Below are 27,631 nucleotides of genomic sequence, written 5' to 3'. Positions count from 1 at the left end.
TATTCTATTTATTTTATTTTGTTAATATGTTTTGCTTTGTTCTCTGTCTCCCCCTTCTAGACTGTGAGCCCACTGTTGGGTAGGGACCGTCTCTATATGTTGCCAACTTGGACTTCCCAAGCGCTTAGTACAGTGCTTTGCACACAGTAAGCGCTCAATAAATACGATTGAATGAATGAATGAATGAATGTTAAGACCATGTGGTCTTGGGGTCGTTTGCCCTGTGCAATTTTGCCTAGTATTTTCAGGCAAGTATTTCTTTAGTAGTAGTAGCCGCATAGTATTGATTAAGCGCTTACTGTGTGCAGAGCACTGAACCAAGCACTGGGAAAGAGAACTCAGGTGGGAATTATGTTGCCGATTTGTACTTCCCAAGCGCTTAGTACAGTGCTCTGCACACAGTAAGCCCTCAAAAAGCAGCGTGGCTCAGTGGAAAGAGCACGGGCTTTGGAGTCAGAGGGGTCCAAATCCCGGCTCTGCCAACTGTCAGCTGTGCGACTTTGGGCAAGTCACTTAGAGAAGCAGCGTGGCTCAGTGGAAAGAGCCCGGGCTTTGGAGTCAATGGTCATGGGTTCAAATCCTGGCTCCGCCAATTGCCAGCTGTGTGACCTGGGCAAGTCACTTAACTTCTCTGTGCCTCAGTTACCTCATCTGTAAAATGGGGATTGACTTTGAGCCCCCCGTGGGGCAACCTGATCACCTTGTATCCCCCCAGCGCTTAGAACAGTGCTTTGCACATAGTAAGCGCTTAATAAATGCCATTATTATTCAGCGCTTGGAACAGTGCTCTGCACATAGTAAGTGCTTAATAAATGCCATTATTATTATTATTATTATTTACTTCTCTGTGCCTAAGTTACCTCATCTGTAAAATGGGGATTAAAACTGCGAGCCTCCCGTGGGACAACCTGATCACCTTGTAACCTCCCCAGCGCTTAGAACGGTGCTTGGCACATAGTAAGCGCTAACAAATACCATAAAAAAAATACGATTGAATGAATGAATTAATGAATAAGAATGTAGTTACTTTTTTTCATTTAAAAGAATAGACAGAGGAGGATAGTTTGGGCCAAGGCCTTGAGGGGAATTTCAAATTTTGCGCTGGCCGCGGTGGAAGCCACAAAACTAACTCTGGAAGCTATAGGGTTTCAATCCAATCTCTGCAACACAGAGATCCAGTTGGTGTGAGTTCAATTCTGAATTAAAGAACTATGGGCGACTGGGTGTTGAACGTAATCTCTTTGAAGAGAAATTTGGATTTTCAGAAGACTCAAATGATAATGCTTTGGTTCTACTTGTAGCTCACCAGGACACGATTACAGCATTTCGGGATTATCCAAAATAAAAGATAACATCGTTATCAATATTTTTGATGAAGTTGTGATCGAAAAACATGAGGTAAAGTACAGTAATAATGATAATAGTAATAATAAGTCTCTGGAAGTTTGGAGGAAACCACTAATAACCAAGTCGCTTTTTGCTTTGTCTTTCCTAAGTCCTACATCGCCCTTAATATTAAGCATAAAATCTCTGCTATGAATTTTTCATGTCTGTAAAATGTCAGATTCCAGTGAGGGTGGGGAATATTTGTTCCCAAGAAAAAAAGTCTTCTATTGAGAACCATCTGGCTTATAAATAATTTCATATGCAGATGAGAGAGAACGTTTCATAAATTTATCATGAAAGGAAAGTTAGAAGCTTGAGGCTAGTTTTGATATTTCCTTCGTTTTTACCCCCTTCCCCGTGACACTTGCCGCGTCTCTCCTTATTCCACCGCCATCCCTTCCCGCAACAAAATGACAATCTAGAAAGTTTGTGTGGTCTTTAGGGGATTTATTTAGCCAATTTGCCCATATTCGGTGAAGGAAGTGGACAATTAAGACTTCTTTCCTGCCTCCCCTCTCTCTCTTTCTCCCTATCCTTCGCCTCATTCCGGTGGCCTGTCTTCGCCAGCTACTTTATGCCGGAGAACTGGAATTTAAAAGCCTTACAGGGATTCAAACTTGATATAGTTTGGATGTCAGGGCTGCCTTTTCCGAGCTGCCTTATTCACCGGGCAAACCAGGAGCCGGTCTCCGGCTATCAGGGATCCACCCCTGACGACAATGTTGCTGTGCGGCATTGGAAGTAGGGATGGAAGACACAGTTTGTTCCGACCTCCTGTTGTTTTTCGACTAAGAACCAGGGCGATGGCACCCTGTGCTTTCAGCGGGGTACGTAGGGGAAACCAATCAGCCAGTGGTATTTGTCTTTCCTAAGTCCAACATCGCCCTTAATATTAAGCATAAAATCTCTGCTATGAATTTTTCATGTCGGTAAAATGTCAGATTCTAATGGTATTTATTGAGCACTTACTGAGCACGGTACTGAGTGCTTGGGAGGGGACACTTAAGACTTCTAAATAGAGAATCATTTAACAAATAATTCAGATATGGCCCCTGCCCCCAAAGGAGTTTTCAATCTATTGGAGGAGGCAGGTGGTAAAATAAATCAGAGATAGGGGAAATGGCAGAATTTAGGGATTTGCACGTAAGAGCTATGGGGCTGGAGGTGGATTGAGTATCACAGTGTCAGAGCACAGACTCAAATGCATAGGTTGATGAAAAGGGAGGGCAAATTGGGTGGGGAAACGTGGGGGCAAGATATGAGAGCGCCTTACTTTCGTCTTTGCCCAAGCCTCATCGGTATACTGATGGGGACTGCTGAAAGGGTTTAAGAGGTGAAGCAGCATGGCCCAATGGATAGAGCACAACCCTCAGAGTCAGAAGGACCAGAGTTTTAATCCCAGTTCCACCTCTTGTCTGCTGTGTGACCCTGGGCGAGTCACTTCCCTTCTCTGGGCCTCAGTTCCCTCATCTGGAAAATGGGGATTAAGACTGTGAGCCCCGGGTGAAACAGGGACTGTGCCCAATCTGAGTAGTTTGTATCTACCCCAGCGCTTAGAACAGCGATTAAGCGCTTAACAAATACCGTTGTTGTTATTATTATCGTTATTATTAAGAGCTTAGCCAGGCCGCGTCTTGGACAAGCAGAATGAGTTAGATGACTGGCAACCCTCCAAGATTTGGTTCAAGATTCGGGACAGGAAAGATGCAGTTGAATAGACGTGCACATCACCTGGACAAATGTGGGCCACTTCCTTATGCCTACTCAGAGTGATTTTCCACCTTCACATTTGGGCGCATACAATACTGCTGAGTTCATTCATTCATTCATTCATTCAATCGTATTTATTGAGTGCTTACTGTGTGCAGAGCACTGTACTAAGCGCTTGGCAACATCTAGAGACGGTCCCTACCCAACAGCGGGCTCACAGTCTAGAAGGGGTTGGTAGACGCAGTCCCTGCCCACAACAAAATTACAGTCTAGAAAGTTTGCGTGGTCTTTGGGGCACTTATGCAGCCAATTTACCCATATACGGAGGAGGAAGTGGACAATTAAGACTTCTAAATAGAGAATCATTTAACAAATCAGCCCTCCAAGAGTACTTATTTTGCCCTAAGTAGCTAAGGGGAAGAGTAGGCTTTTAAAAATGTCTGATTCCTTTTTCCACATATCTCCCAGGGTGAATGAACTATGTATTTCTATGATATAATTTATAAGGAATTGAAACGTATAATTTATAAAGGATAGAGGATAACCACAGTTATTTCTTCTCCTAGGATAATTGCCTCAAGGGCTGCAGGGGTCACTCGTATATACAAAAGCATTGGCTTGGCTCAGTTACTATTCCTTTCTCTGCCCTCCTGCAACAATCAAAGGTAGCAATAGAGTATTTTGAGAACTACTAACACTTGTTTTGGGGAAAAAAGGAGTTTTTCCGGGGATTTGTTTTGATAACGTTCGTCTCATACCTCAAGGCAATCGTAGTATTTTTGGCCCGTTGAAGCTGTTCAAGACATTCATAAAATAACTCTACTGGTAGACTCATTTTTATTGCCATTGTTTGGAGGAAATATTTGGGTCTATCAGATGTGGTTCCCTAAAGCATTCATCAGAGAATGGGACTTTCAGGAGGACGGGGAAGGAGATTTGGAAGAGCTGAGGAAAACATTCCTTCTAAGGATATATCAATCAATCAATCGTATTTATTGAGCGCTTACTGTGTGCAGAGCACTGTACTAAGCGCTTGGGAAGTACACGTTGGCAACATAATGTAGTCAGGAAGAAGGGTTACAAATAAAATGCCGTTAACTTTTAAGGTGACCTTGTTAAGGACTACAAATGTGGGGTTGGAAAGTGGTAGAAAAGGTGGGAGCAGTTGGGCTTTGTCCTTCAATCCTTGCCTCCCCTCTGTTAGGCTCCAAAACTTGAGTGTGACCTTGAGGTGGGGCATGATCGATCAATCATCAATCAATCAATCAAACAATCGATCTTATTGAGTGCTCACTGTGATGTTGATGGTATTTAAGTGCTTACTATGTTTTTCCTCTCCCTTTTCCTCCCTTTTCCTCTCCTCCTCCCCATCCCTCCGCCCTACCTCCTTCCCCTCCCAAAAGCACTTGTATATATTTGTACAGATTTATTACTCTATTTATTTTACTTCTACCTATTTACTATTCTATTTATTTTGTTAATGATGTGCCTACAGCTTTAATTCTATTTGTTCTGATTATTTTGACACCTGTCTTCATAATAATAATAATAATAATAATAAAAGTGGCATTTATTAAGCGCTTACTATGTGCAAAGCACTGTTCTAAGCGCTGGGGAGGTTACAAGGTGATCAGGTTGTCCCACGGGGTGCTCAAAGTCTTCATCCCCATTTTACAGATGAGGGAACTGAGGCTCAGAGAAGTCAAGTGAGTTGCCCACAGTCACACAGCTGACAGTTGGTGGAGCCGGGATTTGAACCCATGACCTCTGACTCCAAAGCCCGGGCTCTTTCCACTGAGCCACACTGCTTCTACATGTTTTGTTTTGTTGTCCTTCTGCCCCTTCTAGACTGTGAGCCCATTGGGTAGGGACCGTCTCTATATGTTGCCAACTTGTACTTCCCAAGCGCTTAGTACAGTGCTCTGCACACAGTCAGTGCTCAATAAATAATAATAATAATAATAATAATAATAATAATAATAATAATAGCATTTGTTAAGCACTTACTATGTGCCAAGCACTGTTCTAAGCACTGGGGAGGATACAAGGTGATCAGGTTGTCCCACGGGGGGCTCACAGTCTTCTCCATTTTCCAGATGAGGGAACTGAGGCCCAGAGAAGTGAAGTGACTCACCCAAAGTCACACAGCTGACAAGTGGCGGAGCGGGGATTCGAACCCATGACCTCTGACTCCCAAGCCCAGGCTCTTTCCACTGAGCCATGCTGCTTCTCGAATGAATGAGTAAATGAATGGATGTTCCATCATCATCATCATCATCAATCGTATTTATTGAGCGCTTACTGTGTGCAGAGCACTGTACTAAGCGCTTGGGAAGTACAAATTGGCAACATATAGAGACAGTCCCTACCCAACAGTGGGCTCACAGTCGAAAAAGATTACAAGCAAATAAGAGTTCGATACAGTCCCTGTCCCACATGGGGCTCACAGTCTCAATCCCCATTTGACGGATGAGGGAACTGAGGCCCAGAGAAGTGAAGTGTCTTGCCCAAGGTCACACAGCAGACGAGTGGCAGAGCCGGGATTAGAACCCATGACCTCCTGATTCCCAGGCCCGGGCTCGATCCGCGACCCCACGCCGCTTCTCGCGTGTGCAGAGAATTGTGTGCAGAGCACTGTGCTAAGGGCTTGGAAGAGTAGCTTATAACAATCAATCAATCAATCAATCGTATTTATTGAGCGCTTACTATGTGCAGAGCACTGTACTAAGCGCTTGGGAAGTACAAATTGGCAACACATAGAGACAGTCCCTACCCAACAGTGGGCTCACAGTCTAAAAGGGGGAGACAGAGAACAGAACCAAACATACCAACAAAATAAAATAAATAGGATAGAAATGTACAAGTAAAATAAATAAATAAATAAATAAATAGAGTAATAAACATGTACAACCATATATACATATATACAGAGTTTATAGCCCTGTTCCCTGCCCACAATGAGCTTACAACCTGGAGGACAAGCTTACTGGAGATGGAAGGTTTGTTGGTAGTGTAAATTGGATTTTACCCAGGGGTGGAAGTACAAAATTCCTGGAACAGCAGGTGGACGCTGCTGAATCAATCAATCAATCAATCAATCGTATTTATTGAGCGCTTACTATGTGCAGAGCACTGTACTAAGCGCTTGGGAAGTACAAATTGGCATCACATAGAGACAGTCCCTACCCAACAGTGGGCTCACAGTCTAAAAGGGGGAGACAGAGAACAGAACCAAACATACCAACAAAATAAAATAAGTAGGATAGAAATGTACAAGTCAAATAAATAAATAAATAAATAAATAGAGTAATAAATATGTACAACCATATATACATATATACAGAGTTTACAGCCCTGTTCCCTGCCCACAACGAGCTTACAACCTGGAGGACAGGCTTACTGGAGATGGAAGGCTTGTTGGTAGCGTAAATTGGATTTTACCCAGGGGTGGAAGTACAAAATTCCTGGAACAGCAGGTGGACGCTGCTGAATCAATCAATCAATCAATCAATCGTATTTATTGAGCGCTTACTATGTGCAGAGCACTGTACTAAGCGCTTGGGAAGTACAAATTGGCATCACATAGAGACAGTCCCTACCCAACAGTGGGCTCACAGTCTAAAAGGGGGAGACAGAGAACAGAACCAAACATACCAACAAAATAAAATAAGTAGGATAGAAATGTACAAGTAAAATAAATAAATAAATAAATAAATAGAGTAATAAATATGTACAACCATATATACATATATACAGAGTTTACAGCCCTGTTCCCTGCCCACAACGAGCTTACAACCTGGAGGACAGGCTTACTGGAGATGGAAGGTTTGTTGGTAGTGTAAATTGGATTTTACCCAGGGGTGGAAGTACAAAATTCCTGGAACAGCAGGTGGACGCTGCTGAAGCGCTTAGTACAGTGCTCTGCACACCGTAAGTGCTCAGTAAATACGATTGAATGAAGTGAATGCTGAAGGATGGGAATGGGGAGGGAGTGAGCTCCAGGCTGGGATCCCAAGCCTGCCTAACCCACTGTTTGTCTCCTTTTAATAATAATAATAATAATAATAATGGCATTTATTAAGCATTTACTATGTGCAAAGCACTGTTCAAAGCGCTGGGGGATGCAAGGTGATCAGGTTGTCCCTCGTGGGGCTCACAGATATTATTATTATCTCTTTAAAGAGCAAACTTCACCATCATCAGAGGTGTCTTGCGAGGGGAACCCCAGTTGGAAGAAAAGCAGAATAAGCAGCGTGGCCCAATGGAAAGAGCCCGGGCTTTGGAGTCCGAGGTCATGGGTTCAAACAATAATAATAATAACAATAATCATCACCATCATCATCAATCGTATTTATTGAGCGCTTACTATGTGCAGAGCACTGGACTAAGCGCTTGGGAAGTCCAAGTTGGCAACATATAGAGACAGTCCCTACCCAACAGTGGGCTCCCAGTCTAAAAGGGGGAGACAGAGAACAAAACCAAACATACTAACAAAATAAAATAAATAGAATAGATATGTACAAATAAATTAAATTAATAAATAGAGTAAAAAAATATGTACAAGCATATATACATATATACAAATAATGACATTTGGTAAGCGCTTACCATGTGAGAAGCACTGTTCTAAGCGCTGGGGGGATAGAAGGTGATCAGGTTGTCCCACGTGGGGCTCACAGTCTTAATCCCCATTTGACAGATGAGGGAACTGAGGCCCAGAGAAGTGAAGTGACTTCCCCAAAGTCACACAGCGGACAAGCGGCCGAGCCGAAGCAGCCTGGCTCAGCGGCAAGAACACGGGCTTGGGAGTCAGAGGTCCTGGGTTCTAATCCCGGCTCCGCCACCTGTCTGCTGTGTGACCTCGGGCCAGTCACTTCACTTCTCCGAGCCTCAGTGACCTCATCTGTCAAACGGGGATTAAGACGGTGAGCCCCACGTGGGACAACCTGATCACCTTTTTTTTTTCTTTTAATGGCATTTATTAAGCGCTTACCATGTGCAAAGCACTGTTCTAAGCGCTGGGGAGGTTACAAGGTGATCAGGTTGTCCCATGGGGGGGCTCACAGTCTTAATCCCCATTTTCCAGAGGAGGGAACTGAGGCCCAGAGAAGTGAAGCGACTTGCCCAAAGTCACACAGCTGACAATTGGCAGAGCTGGGATTTGAACCCATCTCCTCTTTTCCACTGAGCCACGCTGCTTCTCTTATCCCCTTGTATTGCACCTTGCATCCCCCCCAGCGCTTAGAACAGTGCTTCGCACATAGTAAGCGCTTACCAAATGCCATTATTGTTATTATTATTATTATTATTTGAACCCATGACCTTGGACTCCAAAGCCTGGGCTCTTTCCACTGGGCCACGCTGCTTATTCTGCTTTTCTTCCAACTGGGGTTCCCCTCGTAAGACACCTCTGATGATGGTGAGGTTTGCTCTTTAAAGAGATAATAATAATAATAATGTTGGTATTTGTTAAGCGCTTACTGTGTGCAAAGCACTGTTCTAAGCGCTGGGGGGGAACACAAGGATGTGAGGTCGTCCCATATGGGGCTCACAGTCTTAATCCCCATTTTACAGATGAGGGAACTGAGGCACAGAGAATCGATGGTATTTGTGGAGCGCTTACTGTGTGCAGAGCACTGTACTGAGCGCTTGGGAAGTCCAAGTTGGCAACACATAGAGACGGTCCCTACCCAATGGTGGGATCGTATTTATTGAGAGCTTACTGTGTGCAGAGCACTGTACTAAGCGCTTGGGATGTCCAAGTTGGCAACATATAGAGAAGAGACGGTCAATCAATCGATGGTATTTATTGAGCGCTTACTGTGTGCAGAGCACTGTACTAAGCGCTTGGGAAGTACAAGTTGGCAACACATAGAGACGGTCCCTACCCAACAGTGGGATCGTATTTATTGAGCGCTTACTGTGTGCAGAGCACTGTACTAAGCGCTTGGGAAGTCCAAGTTGGCAATATATAGAGAAGAGACGGTCAATCAATCAATCGATGGTATTTATTGAGCGCTTACTGTGTGCAGAGCACTGTACTAAGCGCTTGGGAAGCACAAGTTGGCAACATATAGAGAAGAGACGGTCAATCAATCAATCGATGGTATTTATTGAGCGCTTACTGTGTGCAGAGCACTGTACTAAGCGCTTGGGAAGTCCAAGTTGGCAACACATAGAGACGGTCCCTACCCAACAGTGGGATCGTATTTATTGAGCGCTTACTGTGTGCAGAGCACTGTACTAAGAGCTTGGGAAGTCCAAGTTGGCAACATATAGAGAAGAGACGGTCAATCAATCAATCGATGGTATTTATTGAGCGCTTACTGTGTGCAGAGCACTGTACTAAGCGCTTGGGAAGCACAAGTTGGCAACATATAGAGAAGAGACGGTCAATCAATCAATCGATGGTATTTATTGAGCGCTTACTGTGTGCAGAGCACTGTACTAAGCGCTTGGGAAGTCCAAGTTGGCAACACATAGAGACGGTCCCTACCCAACAGTGGGATCGTATTTATTGAGCGCTTACTGTGTGCAGAGCACTGTACTAAGAGCTTGGGAAGTCCAAGTTGGCAACATATAGAGAAGAGACGGTCAATCAATCAATCGATGGTATTTATTGAGCGCTTACTGTGTGCAGAGCACTGTACTAAGCGCTTGGGAAGCACAAGTTGGCAACATATAGAGAAGAGACGGTCAATCAATCAATCGATGGTATTTATTGAGCGCTTACTGTGTGCAGAGCACTGTACTAAGCACTTGGGAAGTACAAGTTGTCAACATATAAAGAAGAGACGGTCAATCAATCAATCGATGGTATTTATTGAGCGCTTACTGTGTGCAGAGCACTGTACTAAGCGCTTGGGAAGTGACTTGCCCAAGGTCACACAGCAGATATGTGGGGGAGGCGGGATTCGAGCCCATGATTCTTCTAGACTGTGAGCCCACTGTTGGGTAGGGACCGTCCCTATCTGTTGCCAACTTGGACTTCCCAAGCGCTCAGTACAGTGCTCTGCACACAGTAAGCGCTCAATAAATACGATTGAACGAATGTTTTTTTGAAGGCAGTGTGGCCTTGATGGGGCAGGGTGGGGGGCGAGGGAGCACAGTGGGTCGAGTAGAAATAATAATAATGATGGCATTTGTTAAGCGCTTACTATGTGCAAAGCACTGTTCTAAGCGCTGAAAGCAGTGGAATGGGAATAAGGATATCCCGGTTCTAGTTTCTGCTCTGCTGTGTGACTTTGGGCAAGTCACTTAAGCTCCCGGAGGCCTCAGTTTGCTCACCTGTAAACTGGGGATAATAATCACAGCCCCTCCTAAGCCACTCACAGGAATGTTGTGAGGATAATCAGTCAATCAGTTGTGTTTTCTGGATACTTACTATGTACTGAGCGCTTGGGAGAGTACAATACAGCAGGGTTGGTAGATGTGTTCCCTGCACACAAGGAGCTTAGAGGGGGAGACAGACATTAAAATCAATTGCGGAGATGTGTATTAATCAATCAATCAATTGTATTTATTGAGCACTTCCTATGTGCAGAGCACTGTACTAAGCACTTGGGAGAGTACAATAATAATAATGGTAATAATGGTAATAAATAATGGTAATAAAAATAATAATGGTTTCTGTTAAACGCTTACTTTCTGCAAAGCACTGGGGGGATACAAGATGATCAGGTTGTCCCACATGGAGCTCACAGTCTTCATCCCCATTTTACAGGTGAGGGAACTGAGGCCCAGAGAAGTGAAGTGACTTGCCCAAAGTCACACAGCTGACAAGTGGCGGAGCCGGGATTTGAACCCATGACCTCTGACTCTGAAGCCCGGGCTCTTTCCACTGAGCCACGCTGCTTCTCTAATCAATCAGTCAATCAGTGGTGTTTATTGAGCACTTACTCTGTGCAGAGCACTGTACTGACTGCTTGGGAGAGTAATAATAATAATCATCATGGTATTTGTTAAGCGCTTACTATGTGTCAAGCACTGAACTAAGCACTGAGGTAGGTACAAACTAATTGGGTTGGAGACAGTCCCTGTCCCACAGGGAAGCAGCGTGGCTTAGTGGAAATAATGATAATAATAATAATAATAATAATAGTAATAATAATAATGGCATTTGTTAAGCGCTTACTATGTGCAAAGCACTGTTCTAAGCGCTGGGGAGGGGAAACAAGGTAACGAGGTTGTCCCATGGTGGGCTCACAGTCTTAATCCCCATTTTACAGATGAGGGAACTGAGGCTCAGAGAAGTTAAGAGACTTACCCAAGGTCACACAGCAGACGTGGCGGAGTCGGGATTCGAACCTATGATCTCTGACTCCAAAGCCTGGGCTCTTTCCACTGAGCCGCGCTGCTTCGGGCTTGGGAGTCAGAGGTCATGGGTTCAAATCCCAGCTCCGCCACTTGGCTGCTGTGTGACCTTGGGCAAGCCACTTCACTTCTCTGGGCCTCAGTTACCTCATCTGTAAAATGGAGATTAAGATTGTGAGACCCACATGGGACAACCCGATCACCTTGTATCCTCCCCAGCGCTTAGAACAGTGCTCAGCACATAGTAAGCGCTTAACAAATACCATCATTATTATTGTCATTATAGGGCTCGCAGTCTTAATCCCAGTGTTACAGATGAGGGAACTGAGGCCCGGAGAAGTGAAGTGACTCACCCAAGGTCACACAGCAGACAAATGGTGGCGATCCGGGATTAGGGCCTACGTCCTTCTGACTCCCATTGTATTTTGTCAGTCTTAATCCCAGTGTTACAGATGAGGGAACTGAGGCCCGGAGAATCAATCAATCAATCAATCAATCAATCAATCAATCGTATTTATTGAGCGCTTACTATGTGCAGAGCACTGTACTAAGCGCTTGGGAAGTACAAATTGGCAACATATAGAGACAGTCCCTACCCAACAGTGGGCTCACAGTCTAGAAGGGGGAGACAGAGAACAAAACCAAATATGCTAACAAAATAAAATAAATAGAATAGATATGTACAAGTAAAATAAATCAATAAATGGAGTAATAAATCTGTACAAACATATATAAATATATACAGGTGCTGTGGGGAAGGAAAGGAGGTAAAATGGGGGGGATGGAAGTGAAGTGACTCACCCAAGGTCACACAGCAGACAAATGGCAGAGATCCGGGATTAGGACCTAGGTCCTTCTGACTCCCGTTGTATTTTGTCAGTCTTAATCCCAGTGTTACAGATGAGGGAATTGAGGCCCGGAGAATCAATCAATCAATCAATCAATCAATCGTACTTATTGAGCGCTTACTATGTGCAGAGCACTGTACTAAGCGCTTGGGGAGTACAAGTTGGCAACATATAGAGACAGTCCCTACCCAACAGTGGGCTCACAGTCTAAAAGGGGGAGACAGAGAACAAAACCAAACGTACTAACAAAATAAAATAAATAGAATAGACATGTACAAGTAAAATAAATCAATCAATAAATAGAGTAATAAATATGTACAAACATATATATATATATATACAGGTGCTGTGGGGAAGGGAAGGAGGTAAGATGGTGGGATGGAAGTGAAGTGACTCACCCAAGGTCACACAGCAGAGAAATGGCAGAGATCCAGGATTAGGACCTAGGTCCTTCTGACTCCCGTTGTATTTTGTCATTCTTAATCCCAGTGTTAGAGATGAGGGAACTGAGACCCGGAGAATCAATCAATCAATCAATCAATCAATCAATCAATCGTATTTATTGAGCGCTTACTATGTGCAGAGCACTGTACTAAGTGCTTGGGAAGTACAAGTTGGCAACACATAGAGACAGTCCCTACCCAACAGCAGGCTCACAGTCTAGAAGGGGGAGACAGAGAACAAAACCAAACATACTAACAAAATAAAATAAATAGATATGTACAAGTAAAATAAATAAATAGAGTAATAAATCTGTACAAACATATATACATATATACAGGTGCTGTGGGGAAGGGAAGGAGGTAAAATGGCGGGGATGGAAGTGAAGTGACTCACCCAAGGTCACACAGCAGACAAACGGCAGAGATCCGGGATTAGGGCCTAGGTCCATCTGACTCCCATTGTATTTTGTCAGTCTTAATCCCAGTGTTACAGGTGAGGAAACTGAGGCCCAGAGAAATGAAGTGACTTGCCCAAGGTCACACAGCTGACAAGTGGCGGAGCCGGGATTAGAACCCACGACCTCTGAGACTCCCAAGCCCGGGCTCTTTCCACTGAGCCACACTGCTTGCCAACTTGTACTTCCCGTGCGCTTAGAGAAGCAGCGTGGCTCAGTAGAAAGAGCCTGGGCTTGGGAAGCTCAGAGGTCATGGGTTCTAATCCTGGCTCCACCACTTGTCAGCTCTGTGACTCTGGGCAAGTCACTTCACTTCTCTGGGCCTCAGTTCCCTCATCTGTAAAATGGGCATTAAGACTGTGAGCCCCTCGTGGGACAACCTCATCGCCTTGTAACCTTCCCAGCGCTTAGAACAGTGCTTTGCACATAGTAAGTGCTTAATAAATGCCATCATTATTATCATTATTATTATGTAGACAGGTATCAAAATCGTCAGAACAAATAGAATTAAAGCTATAGGCACATCATTAACAAAATAAATAGAATAGTAAATCTGTACAAGTAAAATAGAGTAATAAATCTGTACAAATATATACAAGTGCTGTATAGTAAATATGTACAAGTAAAATAAATAGAGTAATAAATCTGTGCCAATATATACAAGTGCTGTATAGTAAATATGTACAAGTAAAGTAAATAGAGTAATAAATCTGTACCAATATATACAAGTGCTGTATAGTAAATATGTACAAGTAAAATAGAGTAATAAATCTGTGCCAATATATACAAGTGCTGTATAGTAAATATGTACAAGTAAAATAAATAGAGTAATAAATCTGTACCAATATATACAGGTGCTGTATAGTAAATATGCACAAGTAAAATAGAGTAATAAATCTGTACCAATATATACAAGTGCTGTATAGTAAATATGTACAAGTAAAATAAATAGAGTAATAAATCTGTACCAATATATACAGGTGCTGTATAGTAAATATGCACAAGTAAAATAGAGTAATAAATCTGTACAAATACATACAAGTGCTGTATAGTAAATATGTACAAGTAAAATAAATGGGGTAATAAATCTTTACAAATATATACAAGTGCTGTTATTATTATTATTATTATTATTATTATTATTACAGTGCTCTGCACACAGTGAGTGCTCAATAAATACGATTGAATGAATGAATGAATAAATACAATTGAATGAATGAAAAGCACACCTCGTTCTGGGCAGGGAAAGTGTCCACCCACTATATTGTACTCTCTCAAGTGCTTAGTACAGTGCTCGGCACCCAGTAAACGCTCAGTAAATAACACTGATGGATTGATTTTTGGAATGTTTGGGATATTTCAGTTGCCGAGTGGAGAAGAAAGTAGGAGCTTTTTGATTTTATTGCTTTGTGGCTGAGTATTTACCACTAGTGGGGAAAGAGAGATTTTTTTCCATGTGAAAAGCCATGGAAAGGAACCACGAAACAAGTTAGGCTTAGTGGAAAGAGCACAGGCCTAGGAGTCGGAAGGCCTGGGTTCTAATCCCGGTCCCAACACTTGTCTGCTGTGTGACCTTGGGTAAGCCACTTAACTTCTCTGTGCTTCAGTTACCTCATCTGTAAAATGGAGATTCAAACTGTCAGCCTCATGCGGGACGTGGACCGTGTCCAAACGGATTAACATTTTTTATCCTAGCCCATAATACGGGGCCTGGCATGTAGTAAGAATTTAACAAATATCATATTATTTTTTTAAAGGGTTTTTTAAGCCTTTACTGCATTCTGCATTCTGGTCTCTCCCGCATTGGGGTTTAATTGGGGGGGGGAAGGTCAATATATTTAATTTAAATATTTTCCTTCTAGACACTTAATACCCTGTGTCCTTACAGATCAATGGAACCTTTCAAGTAAATATCCCTCCCGTTTTGCTTGGATATACTTGGAGTCAAACCTACCTGTCTCCTACAGAAGACTGCAGTGGACCGAATTTAAAAGAATGCACTTTTTTAACCATCTTTGCTACATTAGAACCTCAGATATCATCTGCTGTCGATGATTCAGAATCAGATAAGGTTGGCTTTCCCATTCAGCCGTTTCATTGCGTACTAATTTATACATTGTATATTATAAAGTACGTAATTATATTAATGTCTGTCTCCCCCTCTAGACTGGAAGCTTATTGAGGGGTAGGGAGCGTGTCTACCAACTCTTTCCCAAGTGCTTAGTGTAGTGCTCTGCACACAGGAAGCCTTCGGTGAATAATAATAATAATAATAATAATAATAATAATAATGGTATTTGTAAAGTGCTTACTATGTGCCACGCACTGTTCTAAGCGCTGGGGGAGATACAAGGTAATTGGGTTGTCCCACGTGGGGCTCACAGTCGTATTCCCCATTTTACAGACGGGGTAACTGAGGCACAGAGAAGTTAAGCCACGTGCCCAAAGTCACACAGCTGACAAGTGGCGGAGCCGGGATTATTCATTCATTCATTCATTCATTCATTCAATCGTATTTATTGAGCGCTTACTGTGTGCAGAGCACTGTACTAAGCGCTTGGGAAGTCCAAGTTGGCGACATCCAGAGACAGTCCCTACCCAACAGTGGGCTCACAGTCTAGAAGGGGGAGACAGACAACAAAACAAAACATAATAATGATAGCATTTATTAAGCGCTTACTATGTGCAAAGCACTGTTCTAAGCGCTGGAGGGGTTACAAGGTGATCAGGTTGTCCCACGGGGGGCTCACAGTCTTCATCCCCATTTTACAGATGAGGGAACTGAGGCCCAGAGAAGTGACTTGCCCAAAGTCACACCGCTGACAGTTGGCGGAGCCAGGATTCGAACCCATGACTTCTGACTCCAAAGCCCGGGCTCTTTCCACTGAGCCACGCTGCTTCTCTAAAGAAGCATAGACTCCAAAACATATTAACAGAATAAAATAGAATAAATACGCACAGATGAAATAAGTAAATAACCCATGACCTCTGACTCCCAACCCCGGGCTCTTTCCACTGAGCCACGCTGCTTCTCCTACGGTTGATTCATTCATTCGTTCATTCAATCATATTTCTTGAGCACTTACTGTGTGCAGAGCACTGTGCCAAGCGCTTGGGAGAGGACAGTACAGCCATAAATAGACACATTCCCTGCCCACAATGAGCTTGATCAAAGAGGAGAGTTAAATTGTGTGGGATACGTTTTCAAGGCTGGGGATAACGAGATCCATTGTTCCCACTGTGGGAAGGGGAAGTCAGCTCCCAAAATAATAATAATAATAATAATAATAATAATGCATTTATTAAGTGCTTACTATGTGCAAAGCACTGTTCTAAGCGCTGGGGGATACAAGGTAATCAGGTTGTCCCATGGGGGGCTCACAGGCTTCATCCCCATTTTCCAGATGAGGGAACTGAGGCCTGGAGAAGTGAAGCGACTTGCCCAGAGTCACCCAGCTGACAGTTGGCGGAGCCGGGATTTGAACCCATGACCCCTGACTCCAAAGCCCGGGCTCTTTCCACCGAGCCACGCCGCTTCTCCATGATGCTGTGTTGGTGGTCCAGAAAAGTGACACGGGAAGGGAGAGAACCGGTCTCACATAAATGGGAACGGAAAAGGCCGGGCACAGAGCCGCGTGACTATCTTCTGGGCGTGCAGCCTCAGAAACAGGACCATCATCATCAATCGTATTTATTGAGCGCTTACTGTGTGCAGAGCACTGTACTAAGCGCTTGGGAAGTCCAAGTTGGCAACATATAGAGACGGTCCCTACCCACAAGTGGGCTCACAGTCTAGAAGGGGGAGACAGACAACAAAACCAAACATACTAACAAAATAAAATAAATAGAATAGATATGTACAAATAAGATAAATAAATAAATACATAAATAGAGTAATAAATATGTACAAACATATATACATATATACAGGTGCTGTGGGGAAGGGAAGGAAGTAAGATGGGGGGGATGGAGAGGAGGACGAGGGGGAGAGGAAGGAAGGGGCTCAGTCTGAAAAGGCCTCCTGGAGGAGGTGAGCTCTCAGTAGGGCCTTGAAGGGAGGAAACAGTGCTTAGAACAGTGCTTTGCACATAGTAAGCACTTAATAAATGCTATTATTATTATTATTTATTGAGCGCTTACTATGTGCAGAGCACTGGACTAAGCATTTGGGAAATCCAAGTTGGCAACACCTAGAGACGGTCCCTACCCAACAGCAGGCTCACAGTCTAGAAGGGGGAGACAGAGAACAAAACAAAACATAGTAACAACATAAAATGATTAGAATAAACATGTACAAATAAAATAAATAGGGTAATGAATCCGTCCAAACATATATCCATATATACAGGTGCCGTGGGGAGGGGAAGGAGGTGAGGCGGGGGGGATGGGGAGGGGGAGAGCTGTGCTTCTCACAGCTGGAAGGGACTATCAAGTGGTCGGGGGGATACGGCGTCCAAATTCATTCATTCATTCAATCGTATATATTGAGCGCTTACTGTGTGCAGAGCACTGGATTAAGCGCTTGGGAAGTCCAAGTTGGGAACATATAGAGAACGGTCCCTACGCAACAGCGGGCTCACAGTCTAGAAGGGGAGGACAGACCACAAAACTCAACGCGTAGGTGGTGCAGAAAAGCAGATGAGGAGGGGAAATGAGGCCTTAGTTGGGGAAGGCTTCTTGGAGGCGGTGTAGTTGGAGAGGGACCCAGATCGTCATTTGCTAATTTATTTTTATTTTTTTTTTTAATGGCATTTGTTAAGTGCTTACTATGTGCAAAGCACTGTTCTAAGCGCTGGGGGGGATACAAGGTGATCAGGTTGTCCCACAGGGGGCTCACAGTCTTCATCCCCATTTGATAGATGAGGGAACTGAGGCTCCGAGAAGTTAAATGACTTGCCCAAGGTCACACAGCAGACATGTGGCGGAGCCACATTTCTTGCCTTCTCGTGGGCTCAGTCATCTATCTCAGTGGAAGGAGCCCGGGCTTTGGAGTCAATCAATCAATCGATCGATCAATCAATATTGAGCGCTTACGGTGTGCAGAGCACTGGACTGAGCGCTTGGGAAGCACAAGTTGGCAACACATAGAGATGGTCCCTACCCAACAGTGGGCTCGCAGTCTAGAAGGGGGAGACAGACAACAAAAACCAGCATATTAACAAAATAAAATAAATAGAATAGATATGTACAAGTAAAATAAATAAATAGAGTAATAAATCCGTACAAACATATAGACATCTATACAGGTGCTGTGGGGAAGGGAAGGAGGTAAGATGAGGGGGATGGAGAGGGGGGCAAGGGGGAGAGGAAGGAAGGGGTTCAGTCTGGGAAGGCCTCCTGGAGGAGGTGAGCTCTCAGCATATTAACAAAATAAAATAAATAGAATAGATATGTACAAGTAAAATAAATAAATAAATAGAGTAATAAATCCGTACAAACATATAGACATCTATACAGGTGCTGTGGGGAAGGGAAGGAGGTAAGGCGGGGGGATGGGGAGGGGGACGAGGGGGAGAGGAAGGAAGGGGCTCAGTCTGGGAAGGCCTCCTGGAGAAGGTGAGCTCTCAGCATATTAACAAAATAAAATAAATAGAATAGATATGTACAAGTAAAATAAATAAATAAATAGAGTAATAAATACGTACTAACATATAGACATCTATACAGGTGCTGTGGGGAAGGGAAGGAGGTAAGATGGGAGGGATGGAGAGGGGGACAAGGGGGAGAGAAAGGAAGGGGCTCAGTCTGGGAAGGCCTCCTGGAGAAGGTGAGCTCTCAGCAGGGCCTTGAAGGGAGGAAGAGAGCTAGCTTGGTGGATGGGCAGAGGGAGGGCATTCCAGGCCCGGGGGAGGACGTGGATATCATGGGTTCAAATTCTGGCTCTGCCACTTGTCAGCTGTGTGACTTTAGGCAGGTCACTTCACTTCTCTGGGCCTCAGTCACCTCACCTGGAAAATGGGGATTAAGATTGCGAGCCCCACATGGGACAACCTGATCGCCTTGTATCCCTCCAGCGCTTAGAACGGTGCTTTGCACGGAGTAAGTGCTTAACGAACACCACCGTCATCATTACTGTTATATTGTAGTTTGCAGATCAGATTAAAGAAACACTTCTGCAGAGAGCTCACATTTTTAAAAAAACCTGTAAGGCGCTGTTTCCAAACCGAAGAATCGCCGCTGTCGTTTTCGACGACGGCGGGAGGTGCATCTCAGCACCAAGGTATATCACAGCGTTAAATCCACCTCAGCAACTACTAGACGTATTTCTCAGTGACTTGAATGCAACTCTGGTAAGTGTGATTTTTTTTTTTTAGAAGGGCGTTCAGTTTCTGTTATAATTATGGTCTGCTAATCACAATTGGAAGCTTGGGGGCTGGGTGAGAATAATGCCAATTCTTCCCTTCTCAATCATCATCATCAATTGTATTTATTGAGCACTTACTGTGTGCAGAGCAGTGTACTAAGCGCTTGGGAAGTCCAAGTTCCCAAGTCCAAACAGCATGGCCTAGAGGCAAGTTGGGGGGTCAGAGGATGCGGGTTCTAATCAATCAATCAATCAATCCTATTTATTGAGCACTTACTGTGTGCAGAGCACTGTACTAAGCGCTTGGGAAGTACAAGTTGGCAACATCTAGAGACAGTCCCTACGCAACAGTGGGCTCACAGTCTAAAAGGGGGAGACAGAGAACAAAACCAAACATACTAACAAAATAAAATAAATAGAATAGGTAGGTACAAGTAAAATAAATAAATAAATAAATAAATAGAGTAATAAATATGTACAAACATATATACATATATACAGGTGCTGTGGGGAGGGGGTCTGAAGGTGGAGGGGGCGGCGGGCATGTGGGAATGCTTGGAAAGAGTGCTGTCTCCCCCTTCTAGACTGTGAGCCCACTGTTGGGTGGGGGCCGTCTCTATATGTTACCGATTTGTCCTTCCCAAGCGCTTAGTACAGTGCTCTGCACACAGTAAGCGCTCAATAAATACAATTAGGAAGAAGGATGACGAGAGCTGTCTTTGGCGATGGGGCTTAAGTGAGACACGGTTCTTCATGAACTCCAGACGAGGCCTTCCCTCCCTCCCCAATCAATCAATCAATCAATCAATCGTATTTATTGAGCGCTTACTGTGTGCAGAGCACTGTACTAAGCGCTTGGGAAGTCCAAGTTGGCAACATATAGAGACAGTCCCTACCCAACAGTGGGCTCACAGTCTAGAAGGTGGGCTCACAGGGCTTGGAGGTGAGGCCGGAGAATCTGCTCACCTGGGATTTCTAGAGGGGCCTGATTAGCTTCATGGGGTTTCCTACATTCATTCAGTCATTCCATCGTATTTATTGAGCGCTTACTGTGGGCAAAACACTGCACTAAGCACTTAGGGAGAGTACAGTCCAACAACAGACGCATTCCGGCTCACAGCGAGCTCACAGCCTCGACGGGGAGACAGGCAATAATATAAATAGATACATAAATTACAGGTACATACAGAGGACAGTGCCCTGCACAAAGTAAGCGCTCAACAAATACGACTGAATGACTGAATGAGGGAAGATGGGGACAGACGGAACAGGGACAGTTTCCTAGTTGCCACCTGGTTATGTGGTTGCACCTAGACAAAATCCTGAAAGGGAAGAAACAGTGCTTCTGGACTGTGAGCCCGCTGTTGGGTAGGGACCGTCTCTATATGTTGCCAACTTGTAATAATGATGGCATTTATTAAGCGCTTACTATGTGCAAAGCACTGTTCTAAGCGCTGAGGAGGTTACAAGGTGATCAGGTTGTCCCACGGGGGGCTCACAGTCTTCATCCCAATTTTACAGAAGAGGGAACTGAGGCACAGAGAAGTTAAGTGACTTGCCCAAAGTCCCACAGCTGACAATTGGCGGAGCCGGGATTTGAACCCATGACCTCTGACTCCAAAGCCCGGGCTCTTTCCACTGAGCCACGCTGCTTCTCCAGTAATGATGGTATTTTTTAAGTGCTTACTATGTGCAAAGCACTGTTCTAAGCACTGGGGGGATACAAGGTGATCAGGTTGTCCCATGGGGGGGCTCACAGTCTTCATCCCCATTTTACAGAAGAGGGAACTGAGGCCCAGAGAAGTGAAGTGACTTACCCAAAGTCCCACAGCTGACAATTGGCGGAGCCGGGATTTGAACCCCTGACCTCTGACTCCATATCCTGGGCTCTTTCCACTGAGCCACGCTGCTTCTCCAATAATGATGGTATTTTTTAAGTGCTTACTACGTGCAAAGCACTGTTCTAAGCGCTGGGGGGATACAAGGTGATCAGGTTGTCCCACGGGGGGCTCACAGTCTTCATCCCCATTTTACAGAAGAGGGAACTGAGGCCCAGAGAAGTGAAGTCACTTGCCCGAAGTTCCACAGCTGACAGTTGGCGGAGCCGGGATTTGAACCCATGACCTCTGACTCCAAAGCCCGGGCTCTGTCCACTGAGCCACGCTGCTTCTCCAATAATGATGGTATTTTTTAAGTGCTTACTACATGCCAAGCACTGTTCTAAGCGCTGGGGAGGTTACAAGGTGATCAGGTTGTCCCACGGGGGGGCTCACAGTCTTCATCCCCATTTTACAGAAGAGGGAACTGAGGCACAGAGAAGTGAAGTGACTTGCTCAAAGTCCCACAGCTGACAATTGGCGGAGCCGGGATTTGAACCCATGACCTCTGACTCCAAAGCCCGGGCTCTTTCCACTGAGCCACGCTGCTTCTCCAATAATGATGGTATTTTTTAAGTGCTTACTACATGCAAAGCACTGTTCTAAGCTCTGGGGGGATACAAGGTGATCAGGTTGTCCCATGGGGGGGCTCACAGTCTTCATCCCCATTTTACAGAAGAGGGAACTGAGGCACAGAGAAGTGAAGTGACTTGCTCAAAGTCCCACAGCTGACAATTGGTGGAGCCGGGATTTGAACCCCTGACCTCTGACTCCAAAGCCTGGGCTCTTTCCACTGAGCCACGCAACTTGTACTTCCCAAGCGCTTAGTACACTGCCCTGCACACAGTGAGCGCTTAATAAATACGATCGAATGAATGAATGAATGAACAAAGGTTCATTTGTTCCAAGTCTTGCACCTCTGGAGTTTCTAGCCAGGGCACGCTTAGACTTGACGTTTCAGCTGTAAAAGGAAAAATCAGATTTTTTCTGAAAAAATTTGAAAAATCAAATCGGTTTTTAAGCGCGTTTGATGTTCCAAACATCCGACCCTTGAACGCTTGTCCAGTGCTGTGCTAAGTGGCCGCTCTTGGAAATAAACCGATTATGACCCGATCCTCATAGTCAGATCCGCACGCTTAGAGAAGCAGCGTGGCTCAGTGGAAAGAGCCCGGGCTTTGGAGTCAGAGGTCATGGGTTCGAATCCCGGCTCCACCACATGTCTGTTGTGTGACCTTGGGCAAGTCACTTAACTTCTGTGAGCCTCAGTTACCTCATCTGTAAAATGGGGATTAGAGAAGCAGCGTGGCTCAGTGGAAAGAGCCCGGGCTTTGGAGTCAGAGGTCATGGGTTCGAATCCTGGCTCCACCACATGTCTGTTGTGTGACCTTGGGCAAGTCACTTAACTTCTCTGAGCCTCAGTGACCTCATCTGTAAAATGGGGATTAAGACTGTGAGCCCCACGTGGGACAGCTTAATCACCTTGTATCCCCCCAGCGCTTAGAACAGTGCTTTGCACATAGTAAGCGCTTAACAAAATGCCATTATTATTATTATTATTATTATAGTCCAAGTCATAAGCGTGAATGTTAAATGTAAGCCCAGGGACAGAGAGAGGGTTTTCTTACCTCCACACCATCAAAAGTGAATTATTGATGCCTCTAGGCCACAGTTGGGTGAATTCAGAAAACCTATCATCACTGTTGTCATCATCTATGGTATTTATTGAGCACTTTCTGTGTGCAGAGCACCATACTAAGTAAGCACTTGGGAGGGTGCAATGTGATGAGAAGCAGCATGGCTCAGTGGAAAGATCACGGGCTTTGGAGTCAGAGGTCCTGGGTTCAAATCCCGGCTCCGCCAACTGTCAGCTGTGTGACTTTGGGCAAGTCACAACTTCTTTGTCCCTCAGTTACCTCATCTGTAAAATGGGGATTAAAACTGTGACAACCTGATCACCCTGTAACCTCCCCAGCGCTTAGAACAGTGCTTTGCACCTAGTAAGTGCTTAACAAATAGCATCATTGTTATTATCCAGCGCTTAGAACAGTGCTTGACATATAGTAAGTGCTTAATAAATACCGTTATTATTATTAATAGAGTTGGTAGATATGTTCCCTGCCAATATTCATTCATTCATTCAATCGTATTTACTGAGTGCTTACTGTGTGCAGAGCACTGTACTAAGCACTTGGGAAGTACAAATTGGCAACATATAGAGGTGGTCCCTACCCAACAATCAATCAATCAATCAATTGTATTCATTGAGCGCTTACTGTGTGCAGAGCACTGTACCAAGCACTTGGGAAGTCCAAGTTGGCAACATATAGAGGTGGTCCCTACCCAACAATCAATCAATCAATCAATCAATCGTATTTATTGAGCGCTTACTGTGTGCAGAGCACTGTACTAAGCGCTTGGGAAGTCCAAGTTGGCAACGTATAGAGGTGGTCCCTACCCAACAATCAATCAATCAATCAATCATATTTATTAAGCACTTACTGTGTGCAGAGCACTGTACTAAGTGCTTGGGAAGTCCAAGTCGGCAACATGTAGAGGCGGTCCCTACCCAACAATCAATCAATAAATCAATCGTATTTATTGAGTGCTTACTGTGTGCAGAGCACTGTACTAAGCGCTTGGGAAGTCCAAGTTGGCAACATATAGAGATGGTCCCTACCCAACAGTGGGCTCACAGTCAAGAAGGGGAAGACAGACAACAAAACCAAACTTATTAACAAAATAAAATAAATGGAATAGATATGTACAAGTTAAATAAATAAATAAATAGAGTAATGAATCCGTACAAACATATATACATAGATGCAGGTGCTGTGGGGAAGGGAAGGAGGTAAGGTGGGGGGGATGGGGGGGGGAGAGGAAGGAAGGGGCTGAGTGTGGGAAGGCCTCCTGGAGGAGGTGAGCTCTCAGTAGGGCCTTGAAGGGAGGAAGAGAGCGAGCTTGGCGGAGGGGGAGAGGGAGGGCATTCCGGGCCCGGGGGAGGACGAGGGCCGGGGGTCGATGGCGGGACAGGCGAGAACGAGGCCTAACGGTGAGGAGATTAGCGGTGGCAGAGGAGCGGAGGGTGCGGGCTGGGCTGGAGAAGGAGAGAAGGGAGGTGAGGTAGGAGGGGGCCAGGGGATGGACAACCTTGAAGCCCAGGGTGAGGAGTTTCTGCCCGATGTGTAGGTTGATTGGGAGCCACTGGAGCCAACAGCGGGCTCACAGTCTACAGCAGGAGATAGTGGGAAGGTAAGGTGTCCATCTGTTTTTAGATCGTACTCTGTCAAGCGCTTAACTCAGTGCTCTGCACACAGGAAGTGCTCAATAAATGCGATTGAATGGACACTCAGATACCACCACGGGGGTACCAGGTGCTGACTGGCTTTCTGCCCGGTCCATCCAAGCGCTCCTGTAGTAACAGAACTCTAAGATTCGTAGTCCAATTCAGAGCCAAGGGGAGTAAGGCCAACACGTGCACATGTGGCCAGACCTTCCCTCAATCAGTCAATCAATCAATCGTATTTATTGAGCGCTTACTGTGTGCAGAGCACTGGACTAAGCGCTTGGGAAGTACAAGTTGGCAACATATAGGGACGGTCCCTACCCAATGGTGGGCTCACAGTCTAGAAGGGGAAGAAATGCACCCAGGGGCACTATAATAATAATAATAGTAATAATGGCATTTGTTAAGCACTTATTCATTCATTCAATCGTATTTATTGAGTGCTTACTGTGTGCAGAGCACTGGACTAAGCGCTTGGGAAGTCCAAGTTGGCAACATATAGAGACGGTCCCTACCCAACAGCGGGCTCACAGTCCAGAAAGTGGGCTCAGGGGAAGATGCGGCCCTATTGGCAGGCTCTCGGGGCTGAGCAGCCCACCCCAGGGCGGACAAGGATTCATACGTTTCCTTGGATTCATTCGTTCATTCATTCAATTGTATTTATTGAGCGCTTACTGTGTGCAGAGCACTGGACTAAGCACTTGGGAAGTCCAAGCTGGCAACATAGAGAGACGGTCCCTACCCAACAGCGGACCCCCAGTCTAGAAGAAAACACTGTTCATTCATTCATTCAATCAATCATATTTATGGAGCACTTAGTGTGTGCAGAGCACTGTACTAAGCGCTTGGGAAGTACAAGTTGGCAACATATAGAGACAGTCCCTACCCAACAGTGGGCTCACATCCTAGAAGGGGGAGAAATGCACCCAGGGGCACTATAATAATAATAATAATAATAATGGCATTTGTTAAGCGCTTATTCATTCATTCATTCAATCGTATTTATTGAGCGCTTACTGTGTGCAGAGCACCAGATTAAGTGCTTGGGAAGTCCAAGTTGGCAACATATAGAGATGGTCCCTACCCAACAGCGGGCTCACAGTCTACAAGGGGGAGAAATGCACCCAGGGGAACTATAATAATAATAATCATAATAATGATGGCATTTGTTAAGCACTTATTCACTCATTCATTCAAGCATATTTATTGAGCACTTACTGTGTGCAGGGCACTGTACTAAGTGCTTGGGAAGTACAAGTTGGCAACATATAGAGACGGTCCCTACCCAACAGTGGGCTCACAGTCTAGAAGGGGGAGAAATGCACCCGGGGGCACTATAATAATAATGATAATAATAATAATAATAATAATGGCATTTGTTAAGTCTAGAAGGGGGATAAATGCACCCAGGGTCACAATAATAATAATAATAATAATGATAATAATAATAATAATAATAATGACATTTGTTAAGCGCTTATTCATTCATTCATTCAATCGTATTTATTGAGCGCTTACTGTGTGCAGAGCACTGGACTAAGAGCTTGGGAAGTACAAGTTGGCAACATCTAGAGAAGGTCCCTACCCAACAGTGGGTTCACAGTCTAGAAGGGGGAGAAATGCACACAGGGGCACTATAATAATAATAATAATAATAATGGCATTTGTTAAGTGCTTATTCATTCATTCAATCGTATTTATTGAGTGCTTACTGTGTGCAGAGCACCGTACTAAGCGCTTGGGGAGTACAAGTTGGCAACATATAGAGACGGTCCCTACCCAACAGTGGGCTCACAGTCTAGATGGGGGAGAAATGCACTCAGGGGCACTATAATAATAATAATGGCATTTGTTAAGCGCTTATTCATTCGTATTTATTGTTAAGCACTTATTCATTCATTCAATCGTATTTATTGAGCACTTACTGTGTGCAGAGCACTGTACTAAGCGCTTGGGGAGTACAAGTTGGCAACATCTAGAGACGGTCCCTACCCAACAGTGGGCTCACAGGCTAGAGAAGCAGCGTGGCTCATTGGAAAGAGCCTGGGTTTTGGAGTCAGAGGTCATGGGTTTGAATCCCAGCTCCACCACATGTCTGCTGTGTGACATTGGGCAAGTCACTTAACTTCTCTGAGCCTCAGTTACCCCATCTGTAAAATGGGGATTAAGACTGTGAGCCCCACGTGGGACAACCTGATCACTTTGTATCCCCCCAGCGCTTAGAACAGTGCTTTGCACATAGTAAGCGCTTAACAAATGCCATCATTATTATTCCCAAACTGAGTCCCCTCCTTCCTCTCCCCCTCCTCCCTGTCCGCATCCCCCCGCCTTACCTCCTTCCCCTCCCCACAGGACCTGTGTATATGTATATATGTTTGTACGGATTTATTACTCTATTTTATTTGTACATATTTATTCTATTTATTTTATTTTGTTAATACGTTTGGTTTTGTTCTCCGTCTCCCCCTTCTAGGCTGTGAGCCCACTGTTGGGTAGGGACCGTCTCTAGATGTTGCCGACTTGTACTTCCCAAACGCTTAGTCTGGTGCTCTGCACACAGTAAGCGCTCAATAAATACGATTGAATGAATGAATGAATAATCCCAGCTCCGCCACTTGTCACCTGTGTGACTTTGGGCATGTGGCTTAACTTCTCTGTGCCTCAGTTACCCCATCTGTAAAACGGGGAATAAGACTGTGAGCCCCACGTGGGACAACCCGATTACCTTGTATCTACCCCAGCGCTTAGAACAGTGCGTGGCACATAGTAAGCGCTTAACAAATGCCATCATTATTATACATTATTATGAATACAATGGATTGATTGATTGATTGTTGGGTAGGGACCGTCTCTATATGTTGCCAACTTGGACTTCCCAAGCGCTTAGAACAGTGCGTGGCACATAGTAAGCGCTTAACAAATGCCATCATTATTATACATTATTATGAATACAATGGATTGATTGATTGATTGTTGGGTAGGGACCGTCTCTATATGTTGCCAACTTGGACT

At 44.6% G+C, this 27,631-nt stretch overlaps 1 protein-coding gene across 1 annotated transcript in view; it reads left to right on the top strand.

The window, feature by feature from the left end:
• The window catches only part of CC2D2B (coiled-coil and C2 domain containing 2B), a 154,875-nt gene that overhangs the window by 89,870 nt on the left and 37,374 nt on the right, over positions 1 to 27,631 (top strand). Inside the window, exons 22-25 of the mRNA XM_038744430.1 lie at positions 1,302 to 1,398; positions 3,663 to 3,761; positions 15,044 to 15,226; positions 19,242 to 19,445. Coding sequence (XP_038600358.1) covers positions 1,302 to 1,398; positions 3,663 to 3,761; positions 15,044 to 15,226; positions 19,242 to 19,445 — 583 coding nt within the window. The remainder of the gene's footprint in view (positions 1 to 1,301; positions 1,399 to 3,662; positions 3,762 to 15,043; positions 15,227 to 19,241; positions 19,446 to 27,631) is intronic.

The sequence above is a fragment of the Tachyglossus aculeatus genome, chromosome 3 (genome assembly GCF_015852505.1).
Source record: "Tachyglossus aculeatus isolate mTacAcu1 chromosome 3, mTacAcu1.pri, whole genome shotgun sequence".
In the NCBI taxonomy this organism is placed as follows: Eukaryota; Metazoa; Chordata; class Mammalia; order Monotremata; family Tachyglossidae; genus Tachyglossus; species Tachyglossus aculeatus.
This window is presented reverse-complemented; position numbering and strand designations above follow the sequence as displayed.